The sequence below is a fragment of the Alligator mississippiensis genome, chromosome 8 (genome assembly GCF_030867095.1).
Source record: "Alligator mississippiensis isolate rAllMis1 chromosome 8, rAllMis1, whole genome shotgun sequence".
Classification (NCBI taxonomy): domain Eukaryota; kingdom Metazoa; phylum Chordata; order Crocodylia; family Alligatoridae; genus Alligator; species Alligator mississippiensis.
In genome coordinates, this window is record NC_081831.1 from 83,269,534 (window position 1) to 83,284,373 (window position 14,840).

The 14,840-nt window shown below is 58.7% G+C and overlaps 1 protein-coding gene across 6 annotated transcripts in view; it reads right to left on the minus strand.

Annotated features, from left to right (window-relative positions):
- ZMYM3 (zinc finger MYM-type containing 3) overlaps positions 1-12,109 on the minus strand; it is a 32,189-nt gene extending 20,080 nt beyond the window's left edge. For 3 of the 6 annotated variants that reach the window (XM_059732964.1, XM_059732963.1, XM_059732959.1), the window contains exons 1-4: positions 11,521-11,603; positions 1,405-2,324; positions 456-499; positions 7-79 (exon numbers count right to left, since the gene is read on the minus strand). In XM_059732964.1, the coding sequence (XP_059588947.1) occupies positions 7-79; positions 456-499; positions 1,405-2,305 (1,018 nt within the window). In that variant the 5' untranslated portion in view covers positions 2,306-2,324; positions 11,521-11,603. Of the gene's footprint in view, positions 1-6; positions 80-455; positions 500-1,404; positions 2,325-4,290; positions 10,216-10,991; positions 11,079-11,520; positions 11,604-12,084 lie in introns of those variants that run through there. The other 3 variants (XM_059732962.1, XM_059732960.1, XM_059732961.1) reach the window with 3 other exon arrangements.
- Between the last annotated feature and the right edge of the window lie 2,731 nt (positions 12,110-14,840).

The following is a 14,840-nucleotide window of genomic DNA, read 5'->3' on the forward strand; positions in this document are numbered from 1 at the left end:
ACTTACTGCTCTCAGAGGAGTTCACAGTTTCAGGCCTCGCTGCCTCTGACCTCCTGGCTCGTTCGCTTCTCTTCTGCTCCTAGAAGACACCCAGAGAACACTTGGATTAGCCACCGAGGACAGCACCTGGGGACCACCAGGGTCCTGGCCGCATTCCCCTGAAACTGTGCTGAGGCCAGGCCAAGGTCGTAGCCAGGGTTAGCCATGTGGGGATGCTGACTGGGCCGCTAAGGAAGGTGCCCTGGCAGCAGCATGGAAGTAACAGACTGAGGCCACATGCACAGCACAGAGGGGGCCTCTGGGCCATGCTCTGCAACAGGAAGCACGCAAGCTCCTTCCTACCAGAACTGGACATGGTACAGACAGAGACAGCTGGTGTCCCTCACTGGGGCTTGGTCATGGAGAGGGTGCCCTGGGAGCTCGTAGACACAGGCACCAAGCTACACTCTGCTCACCTTCTCAGTTGGCTGCTCGCTCCCCTTCCCGGTCAGGCCATCTCCTGCAATGAAAACACAGAAGAGACCTGAACTCTTTCTTTGATTCTTTCCAGAAAAGGGGAAGTGCCCAGTACAGAGGAGCTGCCCTCACAGGCTCTCTGCACACCTTGGAGAGACCACAAATCCCACAGACAAGGCTGCTTTGCACAGGAAGTCCTGGACATGGCACCATGCTTTGGGAAGAGCCCTAGACCCAGCATGAGCCAGTATGCTGCTGGGGGAAGGCAGCTTTTGGGAGAGGGGAACAAGGGATACTGGGCAGCCAAGGCCAGAGCTTCTTCATAGTTTCATAGTTGGTAGGGTTGGAAGGGACCTGAGCAGATCACCAAGTCCGACCCCCTGCCGTGGCAGGAAAGAGTACTGGGGTCAAACGACCCCAGCAAGGTGTTCATCTATATTTCTAGGGTTGAGCTCACAGCCCCAAAGCCAAATCTTCTCTTTGAAAGCACCAGGCAGATTCAGCTGCATCAGGGACACATGCCTTGGGCAGGTCCGGGCATTGCTCCCTGCAGAGGGGGACAGGGATGGTAGGCCCACCTATCAGAAACGTCCCTCCCAACACTGCATAGCCCCAGCACTGCAGCGTTTGTAGCAGGGAAGTGGCCCATAAGCCACTGGTGACCCACCATTGACCCATCCCAGGGGCCTCAGAGCCACCAGCAGCACAGACAAACAGAGCAGAAGGTCCCACAGGCAGGGAGCACACTCACCTATATGCAGGGCCCTGACTGTCATAGCTTCCAGACCCACCTTTTAGGGGCTGCTTCAGACAGCCTGTTGGCAAACAACACTAACTGCCACTGGGCAAGACAGAGCTAGGCACAGCCCCGTGGCCTGAAGTGGTGGCAGCGGCTGCCTGCCAGGGATCTCACAAAAGCCCAAGCCCTAGGTGCAAGCACCCACTCACCTGCTGCTGGCTGCTGCGTGGCATCCTGGGCTGCTGGTGTGCCACTCTCCTCCTGCAGCGAGGGTTTGCCACCCTCGCTGCCTTCTTCCCCCTGGCCATCGCCAACGTGGTCTGGGGGCAGGGCCGGCACGTTGCTATCTGGGCTCTGCTCCATTCCCTCTTCTGCTGCTGGCCCTTCCTTCTGTATGGTGGAGCTTTTCTTTGGGGCCTTCAATCTGGTCTTCTTCACCTGCTTCAGACTTGGCTGCAGTGGAGCTGCTGGCAGATCTGAGGGTTGGGTGGTGCTTTCCTCTGCAGGGGGAGTGCTGCTCTGCTCCCCAGGGTCAGGAGCAGGCGCCTGGGGCAACTCTGGGGTACCACCATCGCTCAGCACAGGAGCAGCTATGGCACTGTCCTCCTCCAAGTCCCCAGGGTTGGTTTTGGGCTCCCCATCCTCTTCCTTCCATGTCTCTGCAGCCAGGTCTGCTTGAGGCAATGCAGAGGAGCCCCCAGGCTCGCTGGCCATGTCCTGGGATGAATGGGCCTTGTACAGCCCCTCCAGGTCCTCAGACTTGTTTAAACCCATCAAGTCGGCAGCTTTGTCCAGGTCATCCAAATCCCCGGGTTTCTCCAGCACATCCAGGACACTGGGCTGATCTAGATCAAGGCTGTTTGGTTTGCTTAGGTCAGCCAGACTGTCTGATTTCACCAGAATATCCAAGTCTCTCTCTGAAGTCACCGGCTTGGACTGCTCCCACTCCATCTCAGGGGGCTGCAGGGCTGAGACTGGCTGGGTAGAAGCAGCAGTCTGGGAGGCCAGGAGATCCTCCCCAAACTCCATGTCAGCAGGGAGATCCCCAATAAGTGGCTTATCTGGCAGAGAAAGGGGGTCCAAAGAACCAGGAAACTCACTGGAATCCATTGAGAACAACAGGTGACAACTGGGAACAAGAAAGATTTGTCAGTGAGCGAGAAATGCAGCATCACACACCTCTCTTCTACTCCAGCAGTAAGGTGAGGCCCCAGACGCCCAGCACTGACCAGGCTGTAAGCAACCAGACTCCCCCATCTGCAGGACAGGGGGCCATGGACTTCTGAGCAGGAAAGCTGCCTCGGTCCCTGCCTGGTCAGTAAGCCCTTGGGAACTTCCCAGCATGCATCCATGCCCCGCTGTGGCTGAAAGCCACCGCAGGCTGAGTAATTGCACTCATAGCAGAGCAAGGCAGTAGGCTAGCACAAGTCACTCGCGTGGCTGCTCAGAGGACTCAGGCAGTCAATGAGATAGCAGCAGTATTGCTGCCCTGAATGCTGCTCCTGTCCCAGGGAGCCTGGCCTATCTTGTCCCTCTGGCGGGCTCTCACCCACCTACCCATGGTACCATTTAATCCAGGGGTGCTCAACCGTTTGGCCCCGCAGGCCAGGTGAGTGGCACAGAGTCGGTCTGTGGCCTGGATTGGGCCTGGCATAGCTTTGGCTGACCCCTGTACACCCAGACCAGGCCCCGCACCAGCCCTGTGGGCTAGGATTAGTCCTTGCATGCCAGGATCAAGCCCTGGTGCCCTGCATCACCCCTGGATCAGGTCTGTACCACCCTGGGTCCCCAATGTAGTGCACAGGGTTATGCTATCTGGCCCACAGGGCTCCTCACAGCTCTGAAAGCGTGGTGGCAGAGGAATAGTCACTGCTTTCCACTGGTAACTTTTCAGGCCTGTGGGGACCCCCATAGGTTGGATGACAGCTGTGGGGGCTGATTCTGGCCTGTAGACCAGGGGCTGAGCACCCCTAGTTTAAACAATCAACTCCTGGCAACTTTGTGGGCCAGGCAGCCTGCACCTCTGATACAGACTATCCCCAAGGGCCAAGAGTTGAATGTCTCAGGGAGACAAGGTTTCATACCCCCCTGCAAGAAACTTGGGGTGTGTCAGTCTGCAGGGGCGGGGCACCAGCAATTAAGGGCAGGAAGGTAGCACATACAAGCTACTGACAAAAGGAAACAAAAGCATAGATTTGAATCAGGAAGAAATACCCTGAAAAACCCTGGCAGGGAGAGAGCTAAGGGGTGGGGAGGCTGTGGGGAGGAAAAGCAGACAGCAAAGCAGGCACCAGTCTGCAATGCAACATCAAGAGAAATGGTCAGTGTAATCTGGGATTGCATGGCCTTGCTCAGGGAAAAGGCAACCTGCTAATTCTGCTGACCCTGGGTTGTGCTGGTGCCTTGCTGGCAGAGAGATCGAAGGGTGGAGGTCAAAGAGCCGTTAAAGGGCTGGAGTGGCCAAATCCAAGGGAGCGTTGAGAGCTGAAGGCATGTGGCACACATCTCAGGTCACCAAACCACACCCAGCAGCTGCATCAGGGAGCCAGTGCGCAGCAGGGGCAGGAATGGGGCACAGCCAGCAGGACCTGGGCAGGACCGCTGAGCATACCCCTGTCTGCAGCAGCAGCCCACACTGGATGCTTCAGAGGAAGGTGTGGGAAACCACAGCAGCAGGCATGGGTCCTGCTGGCTCCCTGGGAAGGAGTGTTCCAGTTGCAACAGGCAGAGAAGCTGGCCATGACCCTTCCAGCACACGTATGCCACACTCTGAACACCTTTCTCAGCTAGATAACTAGCTAGACCAGGGGTAGGCAAAATGTGGCCTGCCAAGCCATTCTATCCGCCCCGCAGGACCCCTAAAAACTCTAGAAAATTAATATTTATCTGCCCTTGGGTGCCCGTCATGCAGCCCTCGATGGCTTGCCAAAACTCAGTAAACGGCCCTCCGCCTGAAATAACTGCCCACCCCTGAGCTAGATCCTTCCCAGAGCCTGCCAAGTGCTAAGCCTGAGTACCACACTGTGGCAATGGGCTTCACAGGCAATCACATGGCAGGAAGAAGCCTTTTTCCTCTGAAGTTTTCAATTTCCCACCTTTGGATATCATCAGGCACCCCTTTGGTCACATGCTGCAAGGAAGAGGAGCTCCTGGTCTCAGCACTTCACGGACAGGCACCCTATCTCCTATTCTGCTTCTTTTAAAAAAGGCAAAAAAAATCTGTTTTCCACAGTATCTCCTTAAGGGAAGCTGTAAAAGCTCCATCACCAGACTGCACAAGACGACAGCAGAGACAAGGCAGCTCTTTCTTTCCAGACTTGCCTCCTGTAGAAGCAGCTACAAGCTCCTGGTAACCAACACAGCAACCTTCACCCTGTTCCACAGCTCTTCTGGCAGCATGGTCCCTACAGTTACTGTGCATAAGAGCAAAGAATGGGGGCTAGTTTATTCTGGTGACCTCCGTTAGAGCTGGTACTTGTCACACAGGTCAGTTGTGCAGATGCCAATGTTTCATTCTCACAGTTGGAAGGGCATGGAGCCCATTTTGAACTCCTCTAGAGACTTGTTTTATGTGGAGGGTAGGTGACCCTGTCAAATGAACAAGGTATGTTACTAGTCACACAAATCTCAGTTCCATAAGAGAAAATAAATTGGGGCAACAAGAAACCACAAAATAACTCTCTGCTGAAGAAAGTTGCCATGCAAGATGATAAAGGTCATGGCGAGAACTGAGCAGCCACTTTTCCCCACCCTGCTGCCAGAATCAAAACTAGGCTTAGCTGGAACAACACAGGAAATCCCTGCAGTCTGTAGCGCTGACCCGCGGAACTCACGTCAGCAGGAGGTAGGTCCTAGCTGGAGGTACCATCTCAAATGTGCTTCAGCAGGGCACGGAGAGGAACAGAGGGCAGGAGAAAAATTTTTCAACAGAGAAAAGCTGCAGAGCTGTCACGAGGCATGAATTGTGCCGAGACACTGCTCCCAAGAAGAGGAACAATTTTTCAACCCCTAAAAATACTCCCTATCAGGACTCCCACTCTAGGGAAACATGAAGCTAGAGCATCATGGCAGTGAGCAGCAACAAGTCCAGCCCCAACCACACGAATAAGGAAAGGGTTTATTTGATGTATGCAGCAAAACACGAAGACACATTTCCAGCTCAGGCACATCAGCAGGTGCTATGTGCAAGCCCAGAGAGGGGGGCACATGCACACACAGACATATACGCATCTGCACATACACACCCCTTTTATTTTTTTTGCTGGCCAAGGCCTCATTTGATGGCTAGTTTGATCTTCCTAGATATAGAAGCATGTTCTGCAGCACAAAATGCCAGTGGGGACTCCCTCCACGAGAACTCAAGCAATAATCCCATGCGGATGCCTGGAGGGAGGACAGCATGCCAGCCTTGCTGCTGTCCGCTGCAGAATCACCCCCAAGGCAGCAAGAGGCACCTGGCTTCAGACTGAGTCTGCCTTAACACAACCTTCTCGTTTTAAGCAGTCAGGACACAGCAACATAAAACACGAGACACCCATGCAGACAGGCTCTACGCCATAGCAGTGACCTGTGTACTGGCATCAAAAGGAATGAGTGTTACATGAACTTTCTCAGGCTTCAGTTGTTCTAGACAAAGCCCAAGGTTTTTAGAACGTGGAAAGCAGATTCACTGAGACGGGCCTATGGTCAGCAAAGGTAACTGGCAGGATGACTGGTCCATTAAGTGGCTCTGCACTGCCACCACCATGAGAAGAACCCAGGGGTTGAGAGCCGCACAGCATCCTTGTAAGACGTGGCACAAAGTGGACCAGCTGCTGGAGCATGTTGCTCCCACTACAAGATTAGCCCTGCTCCCCTTCAGCACATTTGGCAGGACTGTGTCAATACCATGTGACACAGGGGTATTTTAGTGGACATGGGTGTTTAAGCCCTGCATAAGCCTGATGACAAAGGGCCACAGAGACAGACAGAGTCTGCCTTTTACAAATTCACAAAAGATTACAATGGATGCCCAATGTCCCTGGATAGAGTTGGTTCTGTAGGTTGGACTCAGGCAGGTGAAGCCATCGAGCAGTTTGTATGTAAAGGGTCTCTCTGAATTTTGCCGCAAACCTTTCCCACTTGGAGCTGCAGGTCCTTAATGTAGCCAGCCTTCAAGAGATCAGGACACAAGCTGTCCAACAGAGACAGATGTCTACAGATGTCTGCCTGTCTGCAGCCAGGCTGCCAGGGACAGGATTCCCAGGATGGGTTAGAACAGTGGTTTCAACATTTCTAGACTCTGGGCACCCCCCACGGCTGCCCCCCCAAATGTTAACTTTGAGCTTTCACTCATTTTTGACAACGGAAACATTGGAGCAATTATTTTGTTGCAAAGAACTCAGGCTACAACAGTTCAGAATGTTTTTGACACGATGGGTTCCTATTTGAGATCTCTGGGTTTATCTTTTGAATTGTGTGTAGGCAGGTGTTTCCAGACCTCAATGCCAAGACCACATGGCACCCTATGGTACCCTAAGAAGAATCACAGCACCCCAATTGAGAACCACCAGGGCAGAGCATTGCTTTCTGGTTCTGAGTGCTGTTCTGGGAGGAATACCTGTGGCTGTCTGCAACACAGCAGAGCTCTTGCCCTCACGTACCAGGACATGCTCATTTTTTCTGCCAGGCATGTAATGTAATATCTTGGATCCTGCCCTAGGCCAGGGAGGCTTTGAGATGAGATATATCTGCCATGGCTCCCAGTGCCCTGATTGTTTTTGGGCTGGGACACTGGGTAGTTTATAAAAACCCCACTGACCCTATAAGCCCACAGGATACATCCTCTGCTCTGCCATGCCACCTGGAGCAGTGTCACTCGTGACGTAGCTGAGCTGGCTGAGCAAACAGGTGGCCCACCTGCAAAGACTGGGAGCCCACAGATATTATCCAGCAGCTAATGAGGATATAGAGCACTGAACATGCCAGCCCACAAAGGGGGTTAGTGCTCTGCTATGACAAATCAGATGGCCTCCCCAAGCACTGCAAGTGCAGGATCCAGAGTACTCTTTCCTGCCACAGCAGGGGGTTGGACTGGTTGATCTCCTCAGGTTCCTTCTGACCCTACCAACTATGAAACATCATCAGATCATTCCTCTGCCAGAGGTTGAGGGCCCCTTGGGTAACTGTCCTACTGATTCAGAGCCCTGAAATCTAGGCTGGGCTGCAGACTCCTCACCTTTCTCACCAACAGGATGCATCAGAATTAAGGAAACAGTAAACATCATCCACTAATGCAGGGGTGGCCAATCTGCAGCACGAGGGCCACAAGTGGCATGGGCAGCCTCTGCATGTGGCACGCTGTACCTTAGGGAGGGGCAGGCAGCCCAGTGCCAGACAGTGTAGGGAGCAGAAGGCAAAGTAACAGATCAGACAGGGAATCAGGAAAGGGTGCAAAAAACAAAACAGCAGACCAGGCAGGGGAAGGGGACTGGCATGGCACTCGGGGAAGGTTCAGGGCTTAACTTGTGGCACATCTGAGAAAAAGGTTGGCCTCCATTGTGCTAAAGATAAACATTTTTTAAAATCGGTGGTCCAGAGAACTTGCACCCAAGAGTTTCATAAGAATTGGCCAAGCAGCTCTCTGGAAAAACAGCGTTAAACTTGAAATACTAGGACATTTCCAGAGAAATGAAAGAAAATTTCCCCCTCAAATGCTACTCCTTTAGAGCCCCAAGTCTGCATTACACCTGGGAGGACTGCAACCCCAGCTCGGTGCCTGCAGAACACCAAATCCATAGCCACTGGGGCTACACAACCGCTCCTTGGCAATATGAAGAGATGATGCTGTAACCTTTGATGATGCTCCCTATCACCTCAGGTCCTTCTCCACAATGAGCATTAGGGAAGTACCTTGTAGTCTGCCTCCCAGGCCTGGGTTAATGCCCTTTGCTTAAAGAGTTTTAGTTCAATTATTGCTACTAATAAAGTTTGCAGAGGACAGATATATTGGGTCAGTAGAAAATATGGAGGAGAGATAGAGGACTGTTAGAGCGATCTGGATCATGGGTGCAAGCAAACTACTCAAAATGTAATGCCAAATGTATGGTTTTCCATCTAGGATGAATGAACGGATGTCATGCTCACAGGATGGGAGACTGCACTTGGAAAGCAGTGAGACTGCAAAAGTTGAGGAAAGGGCACTGTAGATAGCCAACAGATTATGAAGACAGAGTAAGGTGGCACCTTGCAGACCAAGGGTGGCCAGCCTGTGGCACAGGCAGCCTCTGTGAGAGGCATACAGCAGATCGGGGAGGGGACCTGCACCAAAGTGGCAGCTGTGCAGGAGGTGGAAAGCAGAGCATCATGTTGGGTAGAGGAAAGGGACTGGAGGGGCACTCAGGAAGGATAAGGGGCTAATCTGCAGCCTGACTTCTACCATTAGAAACTGTGACCTAGAAATATTGTAGCTAGACATATTCATAGCAGAAATAATGCAGATTTCTAACAGCAGGTAATTAACCACTGAAAAAACTGACAGGAATGTGGGGGGATTTGCCATCTCCGAGCCTGTGCCAGTGCTGGGTGCCTTTCTCCAAAACTTCCTCTAGCAGGAGCCACAGGTGAAATGCTCTGGCCGGCATTACAGAGGGCTTGGTCAGGTGAGCAAGCTGCTCTGTTCCATCTTTGAACCTAGAAATTGGTCCTCTGGTTCAGTGGGGACCACCCTTTTTGAAAGGGGGACTGCAAATTAGCCCAACAGCCTCCCCGTGTGCCACTCTGACCCCTTTCCTCTGCTGTTCCGCTTTCTGCCCTATCTGCTGCTGTGCTGCCAGTCTCCTTCCTGACCTGCTCCATGCCACACACAGAAGCTGCCCCTGCAATGGCTTGGCCACCCCTGCTCTAGTTCATGGGGTCTGCATAGTTGTCCCAAGGCCAGGATCTCTCTCGCTCCTGCCCTAGCAGCTGCTAAACCCTGGAGACCCACTACAAAGAAGGTATGTGATTATATACCATAGTTATAGAGAGAAGTGGGCTGGCAGGGACTTCCTGAGGTCAGCTAGTCCAACCCCCTGCCCAAGGCAGGAACCGCTCAACTGCAACGGCCTTCTGCCAGCACAGCTCACTGGGTGACCAGCACTACTCCTCGCCCGGTTGTGATGGACTCAGGGCTTTGCGTCTCAGAGTTCAAGGGGAGAAGCGAGGAAGACAGAGCCTGGTCTATTCAATGTACAATGTGCTTCCTTTATGCACGTGCAGCAGCCCAGAGCAACGATGCAGGACATCCAGGATCTCAACCCAAGAGTAGAGCCTAGCTCCCAGAAACATGTCTCAAGGACTGACCAGAGATCAAGGCAGGCAGTAAATCATTCTGCTGCTGTGCAGCTTCCTGTCCACAAACCAGGGCCTTTCCTGCCTGAAGCCCCACTCACAAAGCAAACAGTACTTCTTCCACGACATGCCAAGGCTCCTGCTACCTTCCAAAACAGCGTCATCATCCCCTCACCAAAGACACATGCAGGGCACAAGTACCAGGCTGAGGGGTGCAGAGCACCCCAAGTATTGAGACACTCAGTGCTCCCAGGGTGCCACAGCACCTGCTGGAAAAGGAGTAGGTCCAAGTCCTGGACAGACTAGAGTGCCAAAGCAGGTGCCAAGGGCCTCGCCTTATTCTGAGAGCCAGGCTGCTGCTGTGAGGCTCCTGAGCTGGCCTAGCAGCTGGACATCTGGAAGCCCTTCAGGCTTTCTGACCCCAGACAGCAATAAGCGATTCCTGGTCCTCGTGGGAGCCAGCACCACAGGCAAGAATCCTGCACAGGCAGGTCTCCGAGAGCCTGGCCAGCACCGCAGGCAGCACTAGCTGCCCGGCCACGTGCATGCCCCCAGCGCCCAGCACGGGCAGACGCCTCCTCTGCAGCCACCAGGGCCCTTCACCAGCACAGGCAGCAAGGGAGCAGGCAAGGCTCAGCTCCACAGCCACCGCCTGTCCCCGCCTGGGCGAGTCAGCGCTGCAGGTAGCGCGCCGCTTGGCTGGACATCTCCACCGCGGCGCTGCAACCGGCAGACAGCCCATTCCAGCGCTCCCATGCCTCGGCGCGGACGGGACCTGAGGCCGCTGCAGCCACAACAGCTGCTTCTAGCCCCGCACCCAAGCCCCTGGGCTGGGAGGGGCCTGCAGGGCGCACGTGGCCCAACTCTGCCCGGAGCTCCAGGATCAGGCCCGCGCCGGGCAGCGGCGGGGCGGGGCGGGGCGGGGCAGGGCCCGGGCCCCGCCCCCCGCAGCGCCCGCACGGCCTGGCCTGGCCTGCCCCACCCCTGCCCGGCCGCGCGGGGGCGGCGCGCGCTGCGCGCTATATCGAGGCGGCCGCGCCTCCGCGCGGGCGTCACGTGGGAGCCGGGACGCGCGAGGCCCGGCCCCGCCGCCCCGAGCGCGGCCGCAGCGGGGAGCCCGGCAACCGCGGGCACCCGCAGCCCCCCCCCCACGGGACCGGCCCACGCGCGGCCCGGCAGCGCCCCACACCCCGCAGGCACGTGCCAGCTCCGCCCCCGCCACGCACGACCCACGGGTGCCCCCCCCACCCGCACCCGCACCCCCGCCCCGCCCCGCCCTTGCGGGGCCCGCCCCCCCAGTGGCGCAGCGTCCCGCCCCCAGGGGGCGCTCGCCCCGCCCCGCGTGGGGCCACCGCGCCTGCCCCGCCCCTCGCACACGGGGCCGGCCCCGCCCCCCTCCCAGGAGCGCAGCGGCGGGCGCCGCGGCCGGCCCCGCCCCCCTCGGCCCGCAGCTCACGGGGCCCGCCTGGCCCGGCCCGGCCCGCACCTGGCTCCCGGCGCCGCCCGCTCGCCCCGGCGCCGAGGAGGGTCGCGGCCCCTTTAAATGGAGGCGCCGCTCGGAGCCCTCAGCGCGCTGCAGCCCGCGGGGGGGCGGGGGCGGCTCCCCATTGGCTGCGGCGAGCAGGGGGCGGCTCCCCATTGGCTGCGGCGGGGCTCGGACTCGCGAGACTCGCCTGCGCGCGGCAGCCTGGAAAACGAGGAGCGGAGCGCGCGGCCCGGAACGGAGCGCGGCGCGGGGCCCGCGGGGCGGCCTGGAAAACATGGCGGCGGAGCGGAGCGGGAGTGGGAGCGGGAGCCCCCGGCGGGCAGGGCCCCATGCGGGGGTGTGCGCGGAGCCTCGCCCCGCCCCGTGCCCTCGCCGCAGGCTGCCCGCTACGCGCGAAGCGGGGCCGCCGCGCCACCGGCACCGGGCCCCGCGCCGCCACCCCCGGGGGCCCCTCGGGCTGTGACGGGGCGGCCCTGCCCGGCCCCGCCGCCCCGCGCAGCACCGGGGGTGGATCCCGGCCCGGCCCTACCTGCGCCACTGGCGCGGGCCCGGCGCGGCGCGGTGCGGTGCGGTCCGGCCGCCGCCTCCCGGAGCTCCGCGTCTCCCCGGGGCGGTGAGTGACAGCGCGGCCGGGCGGGGCTTCGCGGGGCCCGGGACGCGGCACCGCCCCCGGGATGGGCTGCGCCGCCCGGACCCCCGGGTCGCCCCGCCCCGCCCCGGGACCCCCGGCAGCCCTTGCCCCGCCCCGGGATCCCCAGCAACCCCCCGCCCCGCCGCGCCCCCAGCTCCTCTCCCCGGGACGCCCCCGCGCCCCCCCCATCGCACCACGCCCCCGCCCCGGGACCCCCAGCTCCTCTCCCCGGGACGCCCCCGCGCCCCCCCGTTGCACCACGCCCCCCCCCCGGGCCCCCCAGCTCCTCTCCCCGGGACGCCCCCCCCCCCGCTCGCACCACGCCCCCGCCCGAGATCCCCCCTCTCCTCGCCCCGGCCCCCCCCTCGCACCACGCCCCCGCCCCGAGACGCCCCCCATCCTCCCCGGGCTTAGCACCCCCGCCCCCCCCCCCCGGGCACTCCGCGGCCCGCCCGCACCCACCCCCAGGCGCTCCACCGGGATCCGCGGGCCGAGCCCGTGCCGCCTGCGGCCCCTCCTGCCCACGGCCCCCACCCGCGACGCGGCCTGCGCCGCCGCCCCTCCCTGGCACGCGCACCCCACGCACGGCGCGGCCCTGCCCCCCCCCCTCGACTCGCCCCCCGCACACCCGCCGCTCCCCGCGGACCGTCCGGCACAGCCCCCCCCACATGCTCTAGCCCCCCACGAGCCCCCCCCCGTACACCCAGGGGCTCTTCCCCCCATATGCTGTAGTCCCTCCCTGCCCTCAGGGGCTCTGCTCCTTCTCCTCATTTCCCTGTTACCCCAGGGGCTCCCTTCTTCCCCCTCCTTGCCCCCAAAGGCTCTGCCCCCCCATGCTCTATTTCCCCCCCTTTCTGGAGCCCCTTGCTGCTCCCAAGGGCTTTGCCCCCGCCCTGCACCCAGGGGCTCCAGTCCACCCCCACACATGCTCTAGCTCCCCCTCCTCCTCCCCCTTTGCCCCCAAGGGCTCCTCTGCTACGCCCCAGGGGCTCTGCCCCCCTCATCCTTGTCACAGACAGCCTGAAAACTTGCACCTGCCCAGCCCAGAGACCAGCCAGCCTGATTGCCCCCCCTCCCTGCCCCCATGCAGGCAGGTAGCCCAGGGAAGCCCCCAGCATCCATTGCCAAAGCCCTCCTGCCCCTGTCCCCACCGGGCAATGGGCTTAAGAGCCTGCCTGCTTTGCTCTCCCTGGCAATGCTTCTCTGTGTTCCCACTTCTTCCAACCAGCTCTCCGGCCCCTCTCCTCCCAGGACCCCACCCCACAGTGCAGCCAGGGGTCCCTGGGAACACCCCAGCCCCTTCCCCTCCCTTACAGCTGCCCTGGACCTGCTGCCCTCCACCCTCCACAGGTTTCACCTCCCCCCACCACCACCTGCTCATTCCCCCGCTCCCCTCCCCCAGGCTCGGGCAGACCGCTGGAGTGGGGGAAGGGCCGAGCTGCAGGCTTGGAGCAAGGCAAAGAAATGGGACATCCAGGAGGAAGGGGGTTCACAGCTGAAGCACAAGGCAAGCTGCAGCACATGGGGCAAAGGGCCATGCAGAGTTCTGGGCATGGCAAAGCACCCAGCGTGGCAGCAGCTGAAGCTGAGCGAAAGACGGGGCTCCAGACTGGCCAGGAGGAAAGTGGAAGGCTGCAGTGGTCCCGACAGCCTGCCTGCCTGCTTCCTCCATGCCCCGGCTGGACATCGGCCACCCCTGGGGGCTGCAAGGGGCCCTCTCCTCCTCCAGCCCAAGCACCTCAGGAGACTGCCAGTCAGCGCTGCTGAGGCCAGGGCACACGGCACTGAGGTGGCAGCAACGAACAGGTATATAATGTACATATGCAAGCAGGGCACCCCTGTCTTCCTGGGGCTGCCTCGGACTGCTGCTGCAACGTAAATGCTAAGAGAGACTCCAGAAAACAATGTTAAAATGCTATGAAGGCTGCAGGGTTGAATACCCAAAAACTAGAAAGTGCCCGTGCTCTCTTGTACTCCTAGGTACCACTGGCACCCAGCAGGGCCTCAAGGAGCAGGAGCAGCCTTTGGGAGACTGAGGAGAGGGGAGAGGAGGTAAGCTGCTCCAGGTGAGAGCCTGTCACAGGCTTCCTGTAGGGCAGGGATCTAGAGCCACCTCTGACCAGAACTGGCTCATCTGAGGCTGTACCTGCACGTGCAGCAACTGGAAACCACCGCTGAAAGAGCCAGGACTGGGGGGGGGCTTCCTGCCAGTTTGCATTTTATTTATTTAGTCTTAGTACAGTATATTAAAAGCTTATCTCCATTTAATGGTGTTAATTATTGAGGCTCCCATAGAGCTATCTTGAGCTTGCTGATGGGTAAGATGGGAAAGAAGCTGGTCACCAGCGGGGCTGAGAGGCATGAAGGAAGCTGAGCTGGAGGGAGGCAGGGCTGTGCCAGGGATCAGTCTGATACCTGTCAGCATCTCCTTTGCACAGGTTCATACCTCCACCCCCAATTCTGAGTAGTCCTGCTGTTCCTGAGGTGCTGATGACAATTGCATCCAAGCAGAAAGCCTGGCCTGGTCTCATCTCATGGATCCTCCTGGTGTGCACTGTGGGAAATCTTTCTAGCTTCAGAACTGAAACGGACTATGCTTTTAAGTTCACATATTTTCAGCAAAGGATATAAAGATGGACAGCCATCTTGCTCAAAAACTGACTCCCAGTGCTTGCCTGCATCAGAGCTGCAGCTGCATTTGGAGACAACCTGTGTTGGTTCTGTGAGGAGGGGGCTAGACTCCTTTTTGGCTTGAGCCTCAAACACACTCATTGTTTGCATCCCATTGTAAAACGCTCCTGGGTGGCAGAGATGAGCCCAGGGCTAGGAGAGCCTCTTTACTTGTGCTCGGGCAGGCTGAAGCAGAGGCACGGGGAAGTGGCGCACACCTAGCTCCCCTTTCAGCAGTACACAGATGGAGCACCTGGCTGGTCTGGGAAGGGACGGACATGCCTCTTCTAGGCACCTGGCCCACTTGGGGCTGCAGTCTCCAGTCATGTGCCAGTGGTCAGCAACATGTCTCGCGTGTCACAAGCCCAGACTTAGCCACCGGGTCAAGGTGGCTAAAAGCATGAGGGGAGGGAGGAAGTGGGGGGTGGGAGGTTTTCCAGAGCAGCCAACTTGGACCCAACTCGGGTCCCCTTGGGGTGACTGGCTTTGGCTGGAGCAGCTGGGCTGAGACTGGGCCTGAGCTGTGAGCTGCCCTGGGGCAGCAGAAA